Source organism: Pteropus medius, unplaced genomic scaffold, assembly GCF_902729225.1.
Source record: "Pteropus medius unplaced genomic scaffold, Ma_sr-lr_union100, whole genome shotgun sequence".
Classification (NCBI taxonomy): Eukaryota; Metazoa; Chordata; class Mammalia; order Chiroptera; family Pteropodidae; genus Pteropus; species Pteropus medius.
This window is the reverse complement of record NW_024347788.1, coordinates 8,088,499-8,108,635: the sequence shown is the minus strand read 5'-3', so window position 1 is coordinate 8,108,635 and position 20,137 is coordinate 8,088,499. Positions and strand designations below refer to the sequence as shown.

General features: G+C 41.9%; 2 protein-coding genes across 4 annotated transcripts in view; one reads left to right on the top strand and one right to left on the bottom strand.

The window, feature by feature from the left end:
• The window catches only part of DNAJC15 (DnaJ heat shock protein family (Hsp40) member C15), a 68,375-nt gene extending 52,220 nt beyond the window's left edge, over window positions 1-16,155 (bottom strand). Inside the window, exon 1 of one of the 3 annotated variants that reach the window (XM_039877214.1) lies at window positions 16,118-16,155. In XM_039877214.1, coding sequence (XP_039733148.1) covers window positions 16,118-16,140 — 23 coding nt within the window. In that variant the 5' untranslated portion in view covers window positions 16,141-16,155. Of the gene's footprint in view, window positions 1-15,684; window positions 15,737-16,117 lie in introns of those variants that run through there. The other 2 variants (XM_039877215.1, XM_039877217.1) reach the window with 2 other exon arrangements.
• Window positions 16,156-16,237: 82 nt separating this feature from the next.
• EPSTI1 (epithelial stromal interaction 1) overlaps window positions 16,238-20,137 on the top strand; it is a 72,103-nt gene continuing 68,203 nt past the window's right edge. The window contains exon 1 of the mRNA XM_039877213.1: window positions 16,238-16,561. Coding sequence (XP_039733147.1) covers window positions 16,404-16,561 — 158 coding nt within the window. The 5' untranslated portion in view covers window positions 16,238-16,403. The remainder of the gene's footprint in view (window positions 16,562-20,137) is intronic.

Below are 20,137 nucleotides of genomic sequence, written 5' to 3'. Positions count from 1 at the left end.
GGGGATAGTGACCTTTACTGGTTGCCTCCCCAGATTCAATCCTTCCTGGCCTCACTCAGCAAGGACCCAAGGATTGACTCTGTTCCCTGCTGTCAGGGTAGACCCCAATTGACATAAGATAACCAATGGGTCTCACCATTCCAGCCATGGTGCTTGTTTTACAGAGGGGCACGCAGACCTTCCGGAACAGGCAGGTCAAAGGTGCTTCTGGTCTCTCTCTTCAGCTGGACATGAACTGAGAAGCGTGAAGGCTGTGGTTGGCAATCATTTGACAGCCATGAGCTAAGGTGACTAATTTATCATCCAAAACTAGGTCACATTCGAATGAAAGATAGTGCTACAAATAATTATCTTAGGACAACAGATGTAACTGCGGCTGTCCCAGCAAACTGGGATGTATGGTGCCCCGGCTATTGGAAGAAATGGCCTTAGGGGAAGCAAATACCATTTAAAGCCACAAAGAAATTAAAACATATGTATGAAGTAAAAATTCTCCTTACTTTAATCTTTTATATTAAAAATCTTAAGCATTTAAAAAGTAGAAAGTATAATGAACCTTTACATACCAAAAGTCCAGCTTCAACAATTGTCAAGATCCTTGACAATTCTTCTGTTTTCCTTTTTTTTTTGATGAAGTATTTTAAAGCAAATCAAAACACATGTCACTTCACTCTGAATATTTCGGTATGTATTCTTGCTAAATACGGACATTTTCTAATATATCACACTGATGTGACACCTATGAAAAAACAAAATTCAATCGAGTAAATATGGTGGTCTATTTGGTTTTATTAAGTGATTCATGAATCAGGCAGCATCCCTTCCAGCAATTAGAAGGGTGCTCTGAGGGGTGTACAAAGTGGAAGGATTTATGGACAGAAAGAGAGTGGGACTAAGAAGTTAAAAAAAAAAAAAAAGTGAATTATTTTAGGCAAGAGCATCTTCCCTTAGGGGAAGGCAGGGAGTCTTATGAGGCAAATGCTACATTACTGTGAATCAGGAAATTCTAGACTGATTTAATCTAAAATTCCACTCCTGGGAGAGGCTGAAACTGCTGTTAGGTTATATATCAAATCTAGGTTTGGAATCAAGGGCTTTTAGCACAAGTGATGTCATTTTGGACCTGTGGTTTTTCTTTTTAACACACCCTACCAAAATTTTTAGTAACTTTTTGTGTCATCTAATATCCAGTTCTTATCCAAATGTCCCTGATTGTTATATATAAACAAACGAACAAACAAACAAACAAATAAAAACCTTAAATAGCTGGTTTGTTCACAACAGGATCAAAAGTCCACACATAGCAGTTGATATTTATGTCACATTGGTCTCATTTAATTACAAAAATCCCTTTCTCCGCATTTTGTCATGTCATTGACTTGTTGAAGAAACTGTCACCCGACATTTAAGCCAGGTTTTAGTTGGGTTTCTGTATTTGCAAACAAAGCGTTCGGGAGAGAGAGAAGAGATGAAGTCAGGAAGAGGCTGGGGTCATGAAAACCAAAGAAATTTCAAGAAGGATGAAAGTGCGAGAAATGCCAGGTATCTACAGATAAATCAAGTAAGATAAGGATGAAATGTGCTTACTGAATTTGGTAAGTAGGTGGTCACAGGTGACCCAAGCAAAAAGAGTTTCATCCATACCATAGAGATAATGGGCAGCACCCATCCCACATTCTAGAACATTCTAGACTATACCCTTTTTTAAAAAGTATAAGGAGAGCAATATGTAATCTTATTTCGCTGGGTATAGATATCAGAGAGTTTACATAGCAAGAAGAGGAGGGGAAACTAGCTAATTTGGATTTTATCATCAATCAGATGATTAGGTTTTAAAAATGACTATTTCTTACTCTGTAATGGCTTGGATATTTGCTAAAATGATCATCTCTTGGAACTGAAAGTAGGAAGACAGTAAAATGCTGTGCCTTCTTCTAAACAGTTCACTAAACTGCCTACGATGAAGAAATACAGCTGAGAAGTGCTCTCAGGCAGGACTTTATTTCTAATCTAACAGGAGATTTAAAAAATGAACAAAAGGAAACTTAAAAGAAGTCACTAGGAGATAAGCCAAAAAAACCCCAAAAATGTTTACTTCAACATGCATTTTCGTTTTAGTTGCCTGACTGCCAATAGCTGGCAAGCTGGCTTTGGCCTATGTCAAAGGCAGTCAAATAAGTCCCATTCACGAGGTTGTCATGGAAAATGGGTATCTACATTATGTAGATTTGTCTGATGGTCATCCAGAGTAGCATGTGCTGCTCAGGTGCCAGCTAGAGATAATCCCATGAAAGAAAAGCTGGCACCGGCACACGTGTTATTTTCTGGAGCCAATTTACATTTTGTGCTTTTGTCCATTGGAGCCAAAACAGCATAAACCAGTGCCAAACCCGGTTTTCCGATTATTTTCAAGCTGATTGAATCTGGCTCATGACATGGTTTTATCTAATTAACCCACATGTGGTACAAAACAAAACAAATTTGAAATGGAAAGCTCTTTCTGCTTTTATAGAAAGACCAAGGCGAATATATAATTATTTTGTCCTTGTCTCTCAGCCAAATTTATAGTTGAGAGAGATTTTTTTTCATTAGATAGCAAAGCAAGTTCTGTATATAATTATAATTAAAATTATGATTTGTACTTTCTTAAATCCAGGCTTGCCTTTTCTATCTCTGCCCCAAAAGGAGGAAAAATGTGTGGAAGATATGTTCTTAATTGTAGTAAGAAATATATTTGATCTTTGTCCCTAGTTCCTGGCACAAAGTTCCTAAAACCCTTGGAATTTCCTTAGTGACCTGAGTGTCTTTTGTTATTCCTTAGGAGCTCCTTAGGTGCACGGTTTTTGCCAGTGAGGTGACAAGGTGGGGCCACTAGATAGCCTCAGGATGGGGCTGTTGGCCAGGAAGATTAAGTGATTAGAACTTTGAAACAATGTGGAGTTTGTGCCTTGTTCTGGCTACCTGCTGCACATGTAAAAACACCTCAGGAGCAGAAACTGGATTATAAAAGGTCACTCGACAAGCTATATGGCTACAAGGAGTAAGAAAAAGTGACTCACTACCTGAGTCATGCAGACCCTGCTCATGTCTCATTTGGCTTTGATGCGCACAGGCAAAATAACCGTCCTTTATTTCGGTAACATCGTGATATTTGTAGGTTTGCTGATCCTTTTTGTGACATTCAAACTCATAGCTGCTCGTAATAAAATTATGGTGGCACAAAGAATAGAAATGATCCATCAAACTCTATTTCCTTTTAATTCAAAATGATTTGAACTCTGCTGCTGTACCTAAATTGCTTGGGTATCTACTTGGATCAAAAGGATACATTCTAACTAGGCTCTTAAGTCTGATTGCCTTTTGTCAGTTACGCTTGATTTATTAATGCCTGTACCTTAACTCGACAAGGTCTGTTATCCATGCTAATACAAATGGAATCTGAAATGACTATGAAACAGTGGCCAGCTATACTGGGCACAGAAGCCCAGGGCAAACAGCTGTGGGACTCTAACAGTCTCCCTGGACTTTGGAAATTTTTAGATGGAAAATGCAACTTATGATGCTGTATTTGAATAGCTCAGGCACCCCAGCAAAGTCCTGAACTAAGATTCTCCATAGTTCGACTGATCAGTATGAGAACTATTTCTAATAAGACTCAAGTACTTCCAATCAGAAGAAAATGGAACATATTTTTTTTTTTTAATGACAGTATAAGGGAACTCATCTGATGGTCAGATTATGAAAATCAAAGAAATAAATACCTATGCCTTCGCACTATATGAAATTATGAATTCACCCAAATCTGGCTTATTTTATCTACCCCAACCAACAATACTATTATGGTACATGGGAAAGGGATGTATTTGTTGGAAAGGGTTAAAGAACTCCTCTGTTATCCTGCATAACTTCTACTGCGATGACACACGACAGTACCTACATTAATGTTTGACTGACCAAATGAGAACCAAGAATCTCAGGAAAGCTACCTTTAGAATTCTACTACACTATCAATGGATCAATAGATAACTCTATGAATAGAGATAGAAATAGAGATACAGGGATGTGTGTGTGTGCACGCGCGTGCGTGTATATATGTGTGTGTATATATATATATATATGATCTTCAGAAATCTTAGAAGCTATGATACCTGAGTAAAAATGAGCATACCTTACACTCAAATCCTAAATGTTGGTTCCTAAATATCAGTCTCCACTAAAATGAAACAGGGCTCCTTGGAGAAATGGATAGTCCCATGGCCGAAGCAAGGAAAATACAAGAAAAGCTTGAAACATCTTGTTATACCGGAAAGTAAGGTAGGGCTCAAAGAATGATGGGGGCATGTCAATAGGATTCAGAGGCTAGCATGAAGGGGCTGTCATTGGCTAGATGCGACAATCAAAATAAATAATGACAATAATAGATTGTAACTCACTGACTAAAATAAATATCCATGAATCTTATTTGTATCAATGAACACAGAAGAGAAAATGGAAAGCTCTTCTTTAAAACAGAATGCCAACTAATAAATGAAGAAATGATAGCGTTAGAAATTACTATTTTGCACTCATAAATGATTCAGGCAAAGAATACCGATGGATGTGAAAACCAGTGGGTAAAAGTTTGATGAGGAATAGGATATTTGCAGTCTCAAAGTAGCTCCCCACAAATTGCATATCAGTTCCTTATTAATTATTCAGTAACTATTCAGTGGAGAAACCCAGCGTGTACCGTCTTAACCAAGTGATAATAGTCAGAATTGACAATAACGGGAAAAACTGTCATCATATGTTTCCCAGTATGACGCACTGAGAAAAGCAGAGCATCACTTTCTGTGGCTCTCCTGCCAAAACGCATAGCTTTAGTTGAATCTCGAAGAAACACCCGACAGACTTCTGCAAAGGACACTGCAAAAATACAGGCCCATACTCTTAAAAAAAAATGTCAAGGTCACCAGAGACGAGGAAAAACTGGGCACAGGTCCAGCTTGGATGGGATTAGAGATGGAACAACCTAATGGTCCTGGATCGTGAAGGAAAAGGGGGAAAAGAGAAAAGTTTGCTTTTCTGTTTGTTTTAGTTATGACGAATTTTGGGGGACAATTGGCAAAATTTGAATGGAATCCGTGGCTTCAATGGTAGTATGTGTTGATGTTAATTTCAGGATTTTATGGGTATGCTATGGTCACGTGGAAGAGCATTTATTTTTAGGAAATGCACACCAACGTATTCAGGATGAAAGGGGCTATGTGTGTACAACTTACATTCAAAGGTTTCGGCAGAAAAAAAAAACCATTGTAAAACCCTGTTGCGGTTCAAATTATGTTCTCTAAAGAGATTTGTTGGGGTCTAACCCCGTACCTGTGAATGTAGTGTTATTTGGAAATGGAGCCTTTGCAGATGTAATGAAGCTAAGACGAGGTCATACTGGGTCAGGGTGGGCCCTAAATGCAATGACCAGTGTCCTCACAAGGACAGAGAGGCTCAGAGACACACGAACACAAGGGGGAAGGCGTGTGATGGCAGAGGCCAACGGAGCGATGCAGCCAAATGCTGAGCGATGCCAAGAATTTGCAAAAAACACCAGAAGTCAGATGACAAGCACGGGACAAATTCTCCCTCAGAGCCCCCAGAAGGAACCGACCCTGCCGACATCTCGATTTTAAATTTCTAACCAAAAGTGTGAGAAAATCGATTTCATAAGCTCCCCAGTTTGTGGTACTTTGTTATGGCAGCCTCAGAAAATGAATACAGACCCTTTGTTTGCTTGCTATTAACATCAGCATCTTATGCATGTGATTTTCTGGACCTGAATAGTCTAAAAGGGGAACCAAAAGAGATATACAAGAATGTATTGCTATGTACGCGTAAACAAAATGTGTCATCTCTCAATGTACATATTTTTCATTCCCATCCCTATGGGAGACTCGCGTGTGATTTCACTGTATTTGCTATGGTCTGAATGTTTGTGTCCCTTCACCCCCAATTTATATGTTGAAATTCTAACCCCAGTGGTGATAAGAGTAGGAGATTGGGCTTTTGGTAGGTCCTTGGGATTAGCGCCCTTATAAAAAAGATTCCGCAGAATTCCCCAGCCCAGTCTGCCACATGGGAACACAAGAACTCTGTGACCGGGATGGGGGGCCTCACCCGACCGGGCTGGTACACTGATCTTAGACTCTTAGTCTCCAGAACTGTGAGCAATGACTTTCTGCTGTTTATAAGTCACCTGGTCTGTGGTATTTTGTTATGGCAACCCAAATGGACTAAGACGATATTTTTTAATCCCTCCTTCCTTGCTGGATAGTGTCTCCTTTAAAATGCCCAAAATGATTAGACAGAGTTATTTAGTGGAGAAAGCAGTAGGGAGTTTTGCGAATTAGATTTGAAGCCTGGCTTTAGAACTAAAGAAGCAAGTAAAAGTGCCTAACAATATGTGACACACAGCAGTAGCCCAGTAACTGTGTGTGCAAGTGTGTCGTGTGTGTGTGTGTGTGTGTGTGTGTGTGTATCTGTGTGTGTGGCAAAAAATTCTCAGTTGCTTGCCTTACTTTTAAAATCAAAACTAACATTCTTCACAGGTTATAATAAGATAGGAAATGTAAATTTTCTCTTTAACCTCTAAACCCTCCTGTAAAGAACATTTACATTACCTGTAAAAATATCACCGTCTCACTAATACATGCTACGATACTATTTGCAGATCCAGATTAGAGAGAATGCCATTGTTAACTTGTTAAATAACAGCTATAAAAACTCTGCGTAATTCCTAGTGTAAAATGATCACATTTGGCCCTAAAATTGTGCAAAAGGAAATGGGCAAGACAGGTGTTCCAGAGGAGGAAACCGGGGTGGAGAGGACTCTAGTAATTTGCTGAAGGTCACGGAGCTTTAAGAAGAGACAACATGGGTAACTTTCTTGTTTAAAATTCCTAAAGCGCCAGTGTCGGTCATCTCTTTAGGACACAGTTTAGCGTCCTGGCCAGAATTAAACATCTGTTTTTAAGCACAGATTGTTGATGGTGCCAGAGAACTAACCCACCTATTACTATTTATCACACGATGCATTTCATTGCTTCATTTATTTTCCCAGCAGGTTTAAATAAAACTCAGCCTTGGCATTTCATAACCCAGAATCATGTTTTTCTGGGAATAACAGCATGATGACCCCAAGGCCTTTTGCTTCAGAAAAAAAGCATTGTAGGCAAACACAGGAAATGCAAAACATTGTGTTTTATTTGGGTTCTTGTTTTATTTTTGTGGTCAGATTCTGCATGAATATAAGAGGTTTTGAGACAAAGTCTGTTGGATTGTTTTACCTAAATCGAGCCCCCAAATCTCTACCAATTACTGACTTAATACAAACTATACTCCTTTTCTAGCAATTGGCTTATTCTTCCTACATTATAATCATGCGACTTAATTAAGAGCGAAAGGGTGATGTGGATTTGTTCTTCAAAATAATTTTATTTTTCATGACGTTGTGCCAAAAAACCCGTCTCGTGGACGTGACATACCTGTACTCCAGCCACAAGAACCGTGTGATTTTTGGGGAGTCAGCTGCATGGGGTCCAAACGGCGTGATACTCTGACAAATCGCCATACCAGAAATGTATTGGGAAGAAGTTCTAAAAGCAATACCTAAACAGTTAGAAACTTCTTACATTGATACCCAATTTTTACATCCTTACTTTTTGCGCATTCTCCTGAAAGGTGTTAGATGTTAAATTCATGGCCATAGCCTAGGTTTTAGTACATTCTGTGTACATATTTCATAATTCATCGCTCACAGACCAGCCGATGTTTTTCCGCTAGTCTCTACAACACCTGCTCTATCACAAACTACAAAAAAGCCCAAATCGTCCTTCTGCTTGCAAACAGCCTTATGGCCCCAGCTTAACAGTTCGAGAAATGGCCTACTAGAAGCAAGTTACAATATATAGAGAGTATACAGAGATCAAATTATAATGTCGTGCCCATGGAATTGATGTAATATTAACCAATGTCACCTCAATAAAAAATTAATTAATTAAAAAAATACGGATGTTCAAGACTTCCCCCTACGCTTTGTCTGTTTTTCAGCCTTCTAAGCTGTCGTTCTGTTACGGTTGTACAGTTTTGTCCAGACCCTGGACTCAGGCAAACTCAGAGTTGCTCCCAAAGGTGCCGATAGAGATGACTTTCTGCCCTTTGTGTTCTGTGTCCCCAAGGCTCTTGGCTGGGCATTTGGAATCCCTGGCATGCATTTAAAACTCCCAGGGTCCAGGCTGTACCCAAGACCAATTAAATCGGAATTATGGGGGCTGGGACCCACTCTTCAGTGATTCTAAAGCTCCCCACGTGATTACAGAGTATAGCCAACGCTGAGAACCTCTGAGTGTGAATATAGAGAGTTGAGTTACCAGCTGCTGGTCAATGGCTTTTCTGCTTTGTCTAGGATCATGTTCCTGATTAGACTTGAGATTTGCAGGTCCAGCTGTGTGTTTGTTCTTGCTCTCTCAGCGTTGACCCCACACCGCTGGCACATTGGCCTGGTTGGCTAATGTCCACCCCTAGAGACCCATGCATTCTTACTAACCGACCGACCAGTCTGGACCTGGAGTGAGCAGGGAGAGAATTCTCGTACTCCTTTGAAATTTTTCTTTCTCTTCTTCTATAATGATAAAATTGCTTCTGTAATTTCAAGTTGGGGACAGGGACACGCACACTCTCTTTTTCATCTAAACTCACTCCCTAGGTAATCTCATCCAACCACTTGGCTTTAAATACACTCTATATGCTGATGAGTTCCAAATTTATATCTCCAGTCTGGACATCCTCCCTGAACCTACACTCATACTTCAAACACTTACTCTACTCGGATGTCGAGTAGGTTTTACAACTAACACATCCAAATGTGAGCTCACGACAGTACCCACTCCTCACCACCATGACTGGAAATGCCTGTGTCATAGCCAAGTCCATATGCTTATTTTTATTAATAAGTATACCAAACTTTCAGGTGCTAAAATCTATGTTCGTTTTCTATTGGTGCATTATAGTTTATCCCAAATTCGGGGTAGGAAGCAAGAATCACTGGAGGTCATCTTGAAATCTGACTCCCACTGTGCTTAACAATGTCTAACATGCTGTATCTTTATTTTACTTATTTACTTTGTCAGTTGCCTCTGCGGAAGGAAAGCTTCATCACGTCAGGGCTTTTTGATGGGTTTATCCACTATTGTATCCTTAGTGCCTGGAACAGCACCTGGTATATATGAGGAATTCAATATATATGTTCTGAATGACTGAATTAAGACTGGATGTCTCGGCCTTTCTTGCAACTAGGTGTGGCCATGTGAATTTTGACCAGTGAAATGTGATCGAAAGTGCCGTGTCGAGATTGTGCACTGGAAGGGAATGGACTCGGCCTCCAGTTTCCTTTTCTCCCTCCTCACGGGCTGGATTATTTATAGATCACATGCAGATAACAGAAACACTAGCAAAGTCAGAGCCACATATAGAAGCCTGGATCCTTGACACTATGAAATCACTCTTCTAGCCCTGGCCTGCATCTCCCAGGACTGGTAACTAAGAGAACAATTTTAAGCTGTTTAAAACCACAGTCACTTTGAGTCTCTAATATTGTAGGTGAACTTAGAGTTTAATTAATATGTTACATGAGTGAGTGGGGCTATATAGAAGCACGATGATGCCTAAAAATAGCCCAAGCAAGTAAGATAATGGCCAACTAGTAGTTAGAGAATGACAAATATAGACCTCCTCATGTATAGTGTCACATTGTAAGGATATACTATAATTTATTTATCTGTTGTTGACAGGCATGGGAGTAGTTTTTACTTTTACACACCTATGAATTAATGATTTATGGACATTATTGCATATGACTCGGTGAACACATGTGCAGTGGATTGGCTATATATGAAAATGTCCAGCTTTAGAAAATTCTGCCAGTTTTCCAAAAAGGTCATATTACTTTACAAGCCTACTAGCAGAACGAGAGAATTTTAGTCATTTCACATCCTTGTCACAGTAATGTTTCTCTTTTCATTGTATACATTCTGTTCTGTGTGTAGAGGTATCTCGTTGCAATTTTAATTTGCCTATGCGCCGTGATAAATGAAATGGAGCTCCTTTCATATACTTATGAGCCATTTGGATATCTTTTGTGTGTGTGTAAAGTGCTTGTTCAGATGTTTTGCCCAGTTCACCTTATTCTTTGAATCTAAGTAATAATGATCACGACATTCATCGAGTATACTATGTTGGATCTATGGAAGTATGTGTTTACTGAATGTGTACAACGGCACCGTTCAGTAGGTCTTAGGACTCTTTTTTCCATTTTACAATTGAAGACTGAGCCCCTGAAACATTCGGTAATTCACCCAAACCCTCTCAGTTGTAAGTGGTGAAGCCATGGTCTAAACATAGATCTGCCTGACAGCCTGAAGTTCGAATGGCAAACCTTTGATAGGTGACATGGTTATCACTCACTTTCCTCAGACTGCATGTAACTTTGTCATCTTAACCATTTTCAGTGACTATCTTAATGGCACCCCAAGGAAAGTAGCCACATCGTGGGTGGGCTGCTGAGGACTACTCAGAAAAGCTTTGAACTCTAACCTTGTAGTGTATCTCTGGGGAATTCTAACCCAAATCACACTCTCAGAAGCATTCCAAGGCCATGGAAATTTCTAATATGACTCCTTCTTGAGTTAAGTCAAATAAACCTTAGATTGTATCTGTAGAAATGGAAATCTCAGCTTCCAGAAGGTGTTAGGGATGGACCTGTGTCATGAAATGTCTATGGAGTGCCCAGTGCCTTCTAGTTGTGCCGATCGAGTTCCAGCTTCACTGGGGACTGTATTCCTGTGTCAGGTGTTTATATGTTGGCAGGTGAAACTATACTTACTGTTTTATTCTATTCTGAAAGAGATTTCAAGATAAAACACAGAAGGATACAGCTCTGTAATGTTTTAGCAATTGAAAGCCAGGAGCTGCTGGAACCAAAGTTAAGAACTCTGAGGACAAATTTAAGTATTATTAGAAAACACACATAAAGCCATTGCACGAACAGCTCAAAAACAAACAAACAAACAAACAAACAAAACAACTTCCATTTATACGGCATCAAGTTGCAATTTGTGAACCATTTTCACATACGTTATCTCATTGGGCCCTCACGCCCTCCTAAAGGTAGATCGGGCAGGTGGGGTCAATATGATTAATATTTCCATGTTACAAATAAAGCGACCAAAGCTCAGAGATTTCCTAACGTCACAAAACTCTTAAATGCTTCTTCCAGGTCTCAAGGTCAGACCTTCCGCCTCTTCTCCCTGCCCTGCACATTCTCTTACACACCTGGCAATATTTAGAAAGGACTGTGAATGCTCACAAAGGAAGTTGGTGTGGAGGCAAAACATCAGAACAATGAGGAGTTCTCTAAGAGAGGGCATTTTTGGAAAAGGCACAATGGTTGGGTAAAAAAATGGGCGGCACTGTGAAGAGTTCCTGCTTGATTCATTTATCACAGCTTCAACAACAACAAACAACAACAACGACAAAAAAGAAAGTTTAGGGGAATCTTACAGTCGTCAGAAGTTGTTTCAAAGTTAAGGGAAATTCCTTCATCCCTACAGCCAGCAGAGGTCTTGTGACAGCTACTCCACAGTGCGAGAACCCAGACATGGCAGCAAATATCTACTCCTCAGATGCGAATTTACAGAGAAATTCAGTCACCTTCCAGAGGTTAGGAGATATCATCGGAAGCACATTTCTACATTCCTCATGTCCCCAGGTGACAGTACTTATTGTCATCAGAAGAATAGAGGGCACAGATGTACATCTCTCCATTCGTAAGTAGAATTCTTTGTGCTACACTGTAAAGCTCACTATTTTTATACTGTGAAAGAAAGGAATTCTAAGCAAAGTTAGTGTTTGCTAGTTATGAGAATTTGACAAGTCCTCTAAAGCAGTGTCACTGTATAGCTCATTTGGTCATGTAATTATAGGGATGAATATTGGAGTGTCAAGGATTCTGTTAGGTTTAGAAACTTCACCATAACTGTCTTGGAAAGTAATACAAAGCTGCTCATTGGGAAACTTCTAATAAATGAAAAGCATTTCAAATCCTGAATTTTGTCAAAAGATTTATTTTGTCACAATCGTCTTCCAAAATGTGTAGAAAGCTAGACTTGGACTCGGAAGGCCTAAATTCTGGTTCTGGTTCTGCCACTCATTTTTTTACACAACGCTGGCAAGTCACTCGACTTCTCTAAGTTTGTTTCATCATGTCTAAAATTAGGCGGTTCGATAAACTTAAACATGGAGCTCGAATAACAAGGTTCTGTTTATTTCCTACTTTGGCTCTGGGGTCTGACTGAGTGGTACATGTTTATCATTCACTAAATATTTATTGCATGAACTTCAGGCGACTTATAATTGTTGCATTCCATGATTTTGTGGTAGAAATTCGAAGAATTTCTAGAGAATATGAAATTGTCAAGATACAAATACACACACACACTTAAAATGAGAAGATGCCAAGTGTTAGGTAAGTTTCAGCTCCTTTGTTAGAACAGAAAAAAAACTTTAAATAATGGCAGCCCTGAATCTATTGACTTAATTTAACTTTCCACTACAGAACCGAATTTCAGGAAGCATGACTTTTTAGAATTTTCAAAAGCTACTTTCACCGAGATACTTTATGATGCGAAAAAGCCTAGTCTATATATCTATACCCACACATATTTATTCACATTAATGAACAACTCGTCTAAGGCAACTATTTACAACATATATACATACATATATATATATACACACACACACACATATATATACATACATATATATACACATACATATATATATACATATATATATATATACATACACACACACACACACACACACATATATAATTTCCATTTACTTCCTTGGAACATAAAGACACTCTTGGATATATTAGCATTAGACCAAGTCGGTGAAGGTTCTTTCTGCTTTAATTTTATCTTGGCTCACTGGAGTCCTGAACTGCCATTTTCCATCAGTGTCTCATTTTATACCATTTTCCTTCACACATCTTTTTGAAGTCTCCTTTTCTTTTCACTCAGCTTCCCTAAGCACAATATTTTGGCTGAGATTAAACCCCCTTTACCTAAAGGAATGAATAAATGATTATTTCCTGAAGGCAGTTATAGCTATATATATAAAAAAAAATTCTCAAAGAAATCTCTAATTGGCCAAAGATCAGGCAATTTAATAATCTCAGGTGTTCCCGGTATCCCTTAGAACACATACGTAATAGTCTAGCACAGTAGTTTTTCATGCTTTTAAAGCCACAGAATTCCTGCTACGGACAAAATCAGGCAGCAGTCCAGTGCACAGAGGTGACAGGGAATAAAGCACTCTGGTTGAAGCAGAGATGGGGATCCACAACCTTCCCCACTCACCCTGCTTCTCTCCACCAGTTATCAGTGTAGAGGGCCGCCCCCGTCCCCCCACCCTCCAACCCCACCAAGAACTGCCCTGGTAAAAGGCCAGCCCATATCCTCACACCAATGCACACACCCAAAATAAGAGAATGAGGGATATGCAAGTAGATAACTCACTCTCTAACAGCCTAAGGGTGCCCATAAATGTCTATTGCAATAATTAATCACACTCATATTTTTTAACATGCTGAGAATGTAGCAATGTGAGAGGTGAACAGAATACACAATTGGATTTTGCCTATTATTCTCTATTTCTGTCCCATGTTTGAAACTTTGGCTCGTTATATGGTTGTGATTTAAAGTAAATCTGGTCGACTAAGTGTATTCCTGAAGGCAGTGTAATTGCTACTAGCTCTTTTAATAGTACCAGATTTCCCCTAATTTGGGTTTTCCCTTACTCAAACTTTGAATTTCATCCAACCACCAAAACAACTGCTTTCTCCTCTGAAACAAAACGTCCAGTGGTATTTCCCCAGCAGAAAAGACTGTGAAGAAGATGACCTCCAGAAAGGCCACCCAGATTTACTTTCCTCATTTCTCACCCTGCAGGCAGCTCTAGCTCAGCAGTTCCCAAATCAAACTTTCACTTTCCCCCAAAACCTGTCCCTCCTCCTGGTTAATGGTTCTGCCACCTACCCATTCACAAATTCAAAACCTTGGTCACCATAAAAACATCACCATTAAATTACCAGGGGCTCCGAGAGGCGTAGTATGTAGATCAAGATTTTTCAACTACAGCATCGTTGACTTTGGGGGCAGGATGATTCATTCCTGGAGGGCTGTCCTGTGCATTGTGGGTGTTAAGCAGCATCCCTGGCCTCTACTCACCTGGCAGCAGTAGCTGACCCCCACCCATTTCTAGGCTTCACAGTAGAAAATGCCTTCAGGCATTGCCACATGTCTGCTGGAGGCAAATCAACTCTGGCTGCGAACACTGATGTGGATTCTGTCTTTATCCTTCACTATACTCCCCACCGTAAGTATCGGAACTTTATCCCACATTGTGCAGATGTGGAAACTGGGCCTCAGAGAAATCGAAAGAGCTGGCCTTGGTCATGTGGTGAGGACGTGGCAAAGCTGGATTTCAAAGTACTCTACAGACTGTCTGGCCCTCTCTCTGGGTCTCCGGCACCCAGTTCCCCCTCGCATCTAGTTTGTTATCTGATCCTGTTAAAGTTTCACTCGGAACGTCGTGATACTTCCCCTGCTTCCTATTTCCCACGCTATTGCCTGAGCTCGACTTGTATTTTTAATTGTATTGTAATATCTGGGCTCTTAATTTATCTCCCAGATTTCAGCGTCTCTGTTTTTCCATCTCTCTTTTACATTGCTAACAGCGCTACCTTTCTCAAACAGATATTACGTTAGTGCCCTACTGAAACATCTTCTGTGCCTTCCACATCACCTATAGCCGTGGTCTTAAAGGGTGGTCTTGGGACCAGCAGCATCTCCTGGAAACTTGCTAGAAATGCAAATCCTTAGGCCTCGTTCCAAACCTATTGAATCAAAATCTCAAGAATTAGGGCCCAGAAGTCTGTTTTAACAAACCGTCCAGGTGTTTCTGATGCTCACTGAAGTTTGAGAACCTCTAGCCCACCTGATAGGGCTCTCGCACCTCAGGTGCTGTGGAAACCCTGACTTCATTTTCTACCAGGTGCCCCTCCTGCCCTACCTACCCCACGTGCTCACCCATCCTCCAATTTCATCAATTCTGAAGCATGTATTTCTGTTCTAAGTGCCATAAGATAGCAAGACAGTTCAGCTCCTACGAGGTCCACAGGCGCCGGGGTGGGGTGCTCCAGCAGCCCACCTGGAGTGAGGTATGTACCTTGTGATTTTAGGCCATTGCATCTCCTTTCTGGTAAACTCGGATGTCTTTTGTGGCTCATTTTCAAATGTTCCTTTTTCTTGAATTACTCAGAAGACAAGTCCCTCGTTTTCCTGAGCGCCCGCTAGCTTTACACATCCTGTTATTTCGCTCATTCCAATGCACATTAGCATGTTTACCTGTCTCCTAGAACACGGGTTAGAGAGGGAAGAGCCTTCTCTCATCGTTGCATGGCCAGCATTATGACAGTGGGTGATCGACCTAGCACACACCTGAATCATCCCAGAGCTTTTAAAAAATACCCCCTAGGGGTACAGATGCGGAATCATGCAAATCCATATTTAAAAAAGAAAATCCCCACACCTTACTTGAACCATGGCACAGCGTCATGCACAGCACAGGTATTTAATCACTATTTCTTGACCGGCTGGCCAATCACATTAAGAGCACAGCTGCCTGGAGAACCGTTTCTGCCCGCCCCTCCGCTTGCTCTCCAGTTTCGTGCTTTCTCTGCTTTTGATTTCACTTTCTACTTCCCTTAACTTGAAAGCGCTTCCTCAACAACCAAAGAGCAGTTAGTTCATCACTGATAAAGGCACATTTTTGCTTCCATGATTTTAACCATTGACCTAATCTCTGGCATCTGAAAGTTAAGCTATTGTTGACATTCTCAAATCTCCAGCAGTAACCTCAGATTAGGGTTACCTGTCACACAGTCCCTAAAGTATCTTTCAGGATTCCAGGCCCCCTGCGGCTCCTCGCTCATTAGGTGTCCTTGAACTTTAAATCGACACACCTGTATGGGCCAAGCCAGCTCATCTCAGCACCGCGGGCAGGTGGGCGCGGCCGGAGCCGTGACCTGTGGTGACGGGAGGTCGGGGGAGGGGGGCACGGGAGTGGAGAACGAACCGGGAATTCCCCTGGGCGGGCACAGTCTGCAGCTGGTGGCTAGAAATCGAAACTCAGCTGTTAAAACCGCCGCCTCTGCTCTTCGGAATCGCAGCTCGAGACTCGCTCGCCGAGCATCCCAGCCCGCATCCCTCCCGCAGCGACAGCGACTCGGGCCCCGCGGGACCTGAGCCATGTACACCCGCAGCAAGGTGATGGGCGCCGGGCCCGGCGCGTCCCCCGCCCCCCGGCCGGCCCGGGAACTGGGGCCGCCGCACGTCTCCGGGCAGGGGTCGGAGGCGGCCCCCGAGGGCCCTTCGCAGGACGGCCCCGGGCGCGCGGAGCAGAGGCAGTAAGTATTCACCCAGCGGTCTTGGGGGTGGGGGTGGGGGTGGGCGAGCCGGAGGCGGGAAGGAGCCGGGCCTTGAGCAAACTCACAGGCACCTTCTTCATCATCAGAGTTTGAAACCACAGGGCCCCCGGCGACAGGGTGTTGGAGGGAATGAAGGCTCATTTGCCTAAAGGAAACCACACTTATAAATTTAGTAAAGTCCGAGGTCCTTTCCTAAATGTGGGAGCCCCTACTCCTTTCAAGACAGCACCCTCCTGATTCTGGTGACTGGCTACAGGATTGCAAGACACAGGTGTGTGGAAACTGCCTGGGCTTCTTACTAACTTTCCAGGTATCTCCACCATCATACTCTACCGAGTGTGAATATTTTTCTTTCCTGTTTTTAAAAATTGGCGTCTTAAATGCTATCTGCACATCAGCTGCAAGCTAAGGGGGAAGAGGGGATGCGATGTGGGGTAGATCCGAAGGCTGCATCCCAGCAAAACTCCCAGATAGGCCAGAGGAGCGCGACTGAGCCAGGAGGTGACTCGGTTTGCTGTCCCCGACGTTGCTCAGTGCTCCACGCAGGAGCAGACAGGTACGGCTTACTCTCCATCTTCGGTTCAGGAATAACCGTTGGTTTCCTGGAGACATTTATTATGCCAAGTGTCGGGGTTGCTCTGCCGCCCAGTGGAGTGAGCTTGGGTAACCCAACACCCCAACAGCTAGCGTGTGAGACGTGATCGCCTCCGAAGAGCTGCTCGGTGAGATGGAACTGTCCACACGGTTTCATCTTTGGTTTTTCCTTTTCATCAACTTCTAGTCGCGGGAAAGACAAATGCTGGTTGCTAAGGTGATGTGTGAGCTGCAGTCCACAGGACAACCAGGAGTTGTGTTGTCTTCTGCTCACGAATGTGTCATTCCAACACCAACTAACTACAATTCAGTTTAATTCAATTCTGACACTAAGTAGTCAGTGCAGATGCCCCGAATCTGTCCTCACTTTAGGAGCGAGCCATAAGGAGGGTCCCTAGGTACCACATTCTGCCCAGCTGACTACAAATTTGGGGTTCCCAAAACTTCTCTCTGTGCCAGGTTCAATAATTCACTAGAATGACTTGTAGAACTCATGGAAATGGCTATACTTAACGATTATAGTTTTGTTATAAAGGATACGACACAAACGGCCAAATGGAAAAGATGCACAAGGCAAGATATTGGGGGCGTGCGTCTTGTTGCATGGACCTTCTATATCCTATCTGGGTGGGTCACCCTTCCAGCTCCTCAATGTGTTCACTAATCTGGAAGCTCAACAAAACATGTCGTTCAAGAATTTTTTTTCGGGCTTCATTGCATAGGAATAATTGATTAAATGATTGGCCATCGGTGATTGAATTCAGTGCCCCAGAGATGGGAGTGGGGTGGGCCCGGACGTTCTAACCCTCTGATAGCATGGGTGGTTTTTCTGGCACACAGCTCCCATCCTGAAACTATGTAGCGGTCCTCACCAGGAGTCATCTCATTAGCATATAATCGGCACTCTTATTACTTGGAATTCCAAGGGACTTAGTCGCTCTATGCGAGGAACCGGAGATGAAGACTAAATGCTGATTTTTTATTAGGCCACGGCAGTTTAAGTAGCCTCTGTGGCAGCCCAGGAAGCTTGCTGTTCAAATCTCCTTCCAAAGAGTTGCTATGAAGAGCGTAGTCAGGGGACAGCCCCAGCCGCCACCCTTTCGGGTCCATTACACTCCTTTCTGCTAAGAGCACACTTACTCTGCACTCTCCCTAGCCAGTGTTGGAGCATTCCAGGATACTGGTGCCGGCCCATTGCTGGCCCACGTGGGACCCCTCCATTTTGCCATAGGACTCCGCATTCATTGACCTATCCAGAATTTCCACAGACGTGAATAGCAGTCTGAGGCTCTTCCTGCTCAATCCTCTCTCCCCTTCTCCTTTTGTAGGTATTAGACCTCATGTGCTCAAGGCTTTCCTTGCCTTCTGCTTGTCTGACACCTCTTTAATCCTCTGCAGACGGTCTCCCCAGGACATCTCCTGCTTGTCTAATCCCATCTCCGGGATGCATTCATGCCATTTAGCATCTACGGGCAAAAGCTTATTAGCCCAATCTTGATGTCTGCTTCTCAGCGAACCCAAATTTACATGACCTTTAAGATGCACTATGCCCTAGACCCCAACAGCTTAGACACTACGTCTGTGTCCTGAGGAGAACCACTCTGTTTTCTAATTTCCTTCCTTGGGGGCTCTGGGGACATTCCCTAGCCTTCTTACTCTAACCTCGGTACTTCCCACAACTCTTCATGCTACGGGTAAGGAAATAACCCTAGTAATACTTTTTGTCCCTTGATTCTCAAATTCTCAAAAGAGAATTAAAGGAGAGTAAAGGATGGCTTGGTAAGATCACTTATTAATGGCCAACCCTGGGGTTTCTCTCTTTCTCCTTAAAGAGCACTGTGGTACATTCGTATTAAACATTTTGTAAATATAAGATGGATGGAATGTAAGATAGGATATATGATAACATAATCATTAAGTTATAGTATTCGATTTTTAGAAACATCACTATTTAATCATCGTCATGTATATTCTGAACCCTGAAGTATAATTTCTGTCTAAGGCAGATGACCGAAAACTTTTTACGTCATTCTTGACTCACCTTCTTTGAACCTAAACTAGCCACATAAAATAGTTTTAAATTGAGTACAAGTTTTTACAGACTTACAAGAGTTTATAAAAACGGCTTTCGCTAGTTCTTCACTGCAATGCTCCATATTTTCCTTCCGTCTCTTCATATGACTGTGAGAAAATAAGCTTTTGCCTGCAGATGCTAAATGGCGTGAATGCATCAGGCTATTATGCCTTCCCAGAGATGGAGAATCAAGTAATGCCAAACTTCCTTTTAGTGCTATGAAATAATAGCACATAGAAGAGAAAGTCTGTGATTGAGTCTAATGAGTACTCGATGGCTCAATATAGATGGCTATTCATCAGGGGTCTATTGAATGTAATATCCAGGCAAGGCACCTGAGCAGTCAGAAAGTTTATTTTAATAAAAGATAGTATTTCACAGATACTATTTAATGAATTTCTAACTTTCTGAAAATGATAAGGCTTGATGAGCTGGGTAGGCAGCTCAATGATTGCCAGATTCTACTGCCAAACTAATCAATAGATCTCTGTCTATATGACTTATTTTTGAACTGAGAAGTGCGATGCAGCGTTGCAATGTCGCAGTAGCATAAAGTGAATCAGTCGTGACCTCAAATACTTAAACTGGGTACCCTGCGAGACTAGAACCAAAATAGCCATTCATAATTCGAAATCTCAGGTCTCGAACTCTTAACCTTGTGCTAAGCATGTGACCTACATTATTAAGTTCTCGTCACAATAAATACTTTGCCACTTTACAGATGAAGAAACTGAGTCTGGAGAGGTTAAACGATATCCCAAGGTTTCATGGCTTTTTTAGTCACAGAAACAGCACTCGACCACGAGCAAATCCGCAAAGTTAGGACCCTGAACATGACCTGGAGCTGCAGGAGGGCGTGACGCTGCAGCCAGCTGGTTTCCTATCAG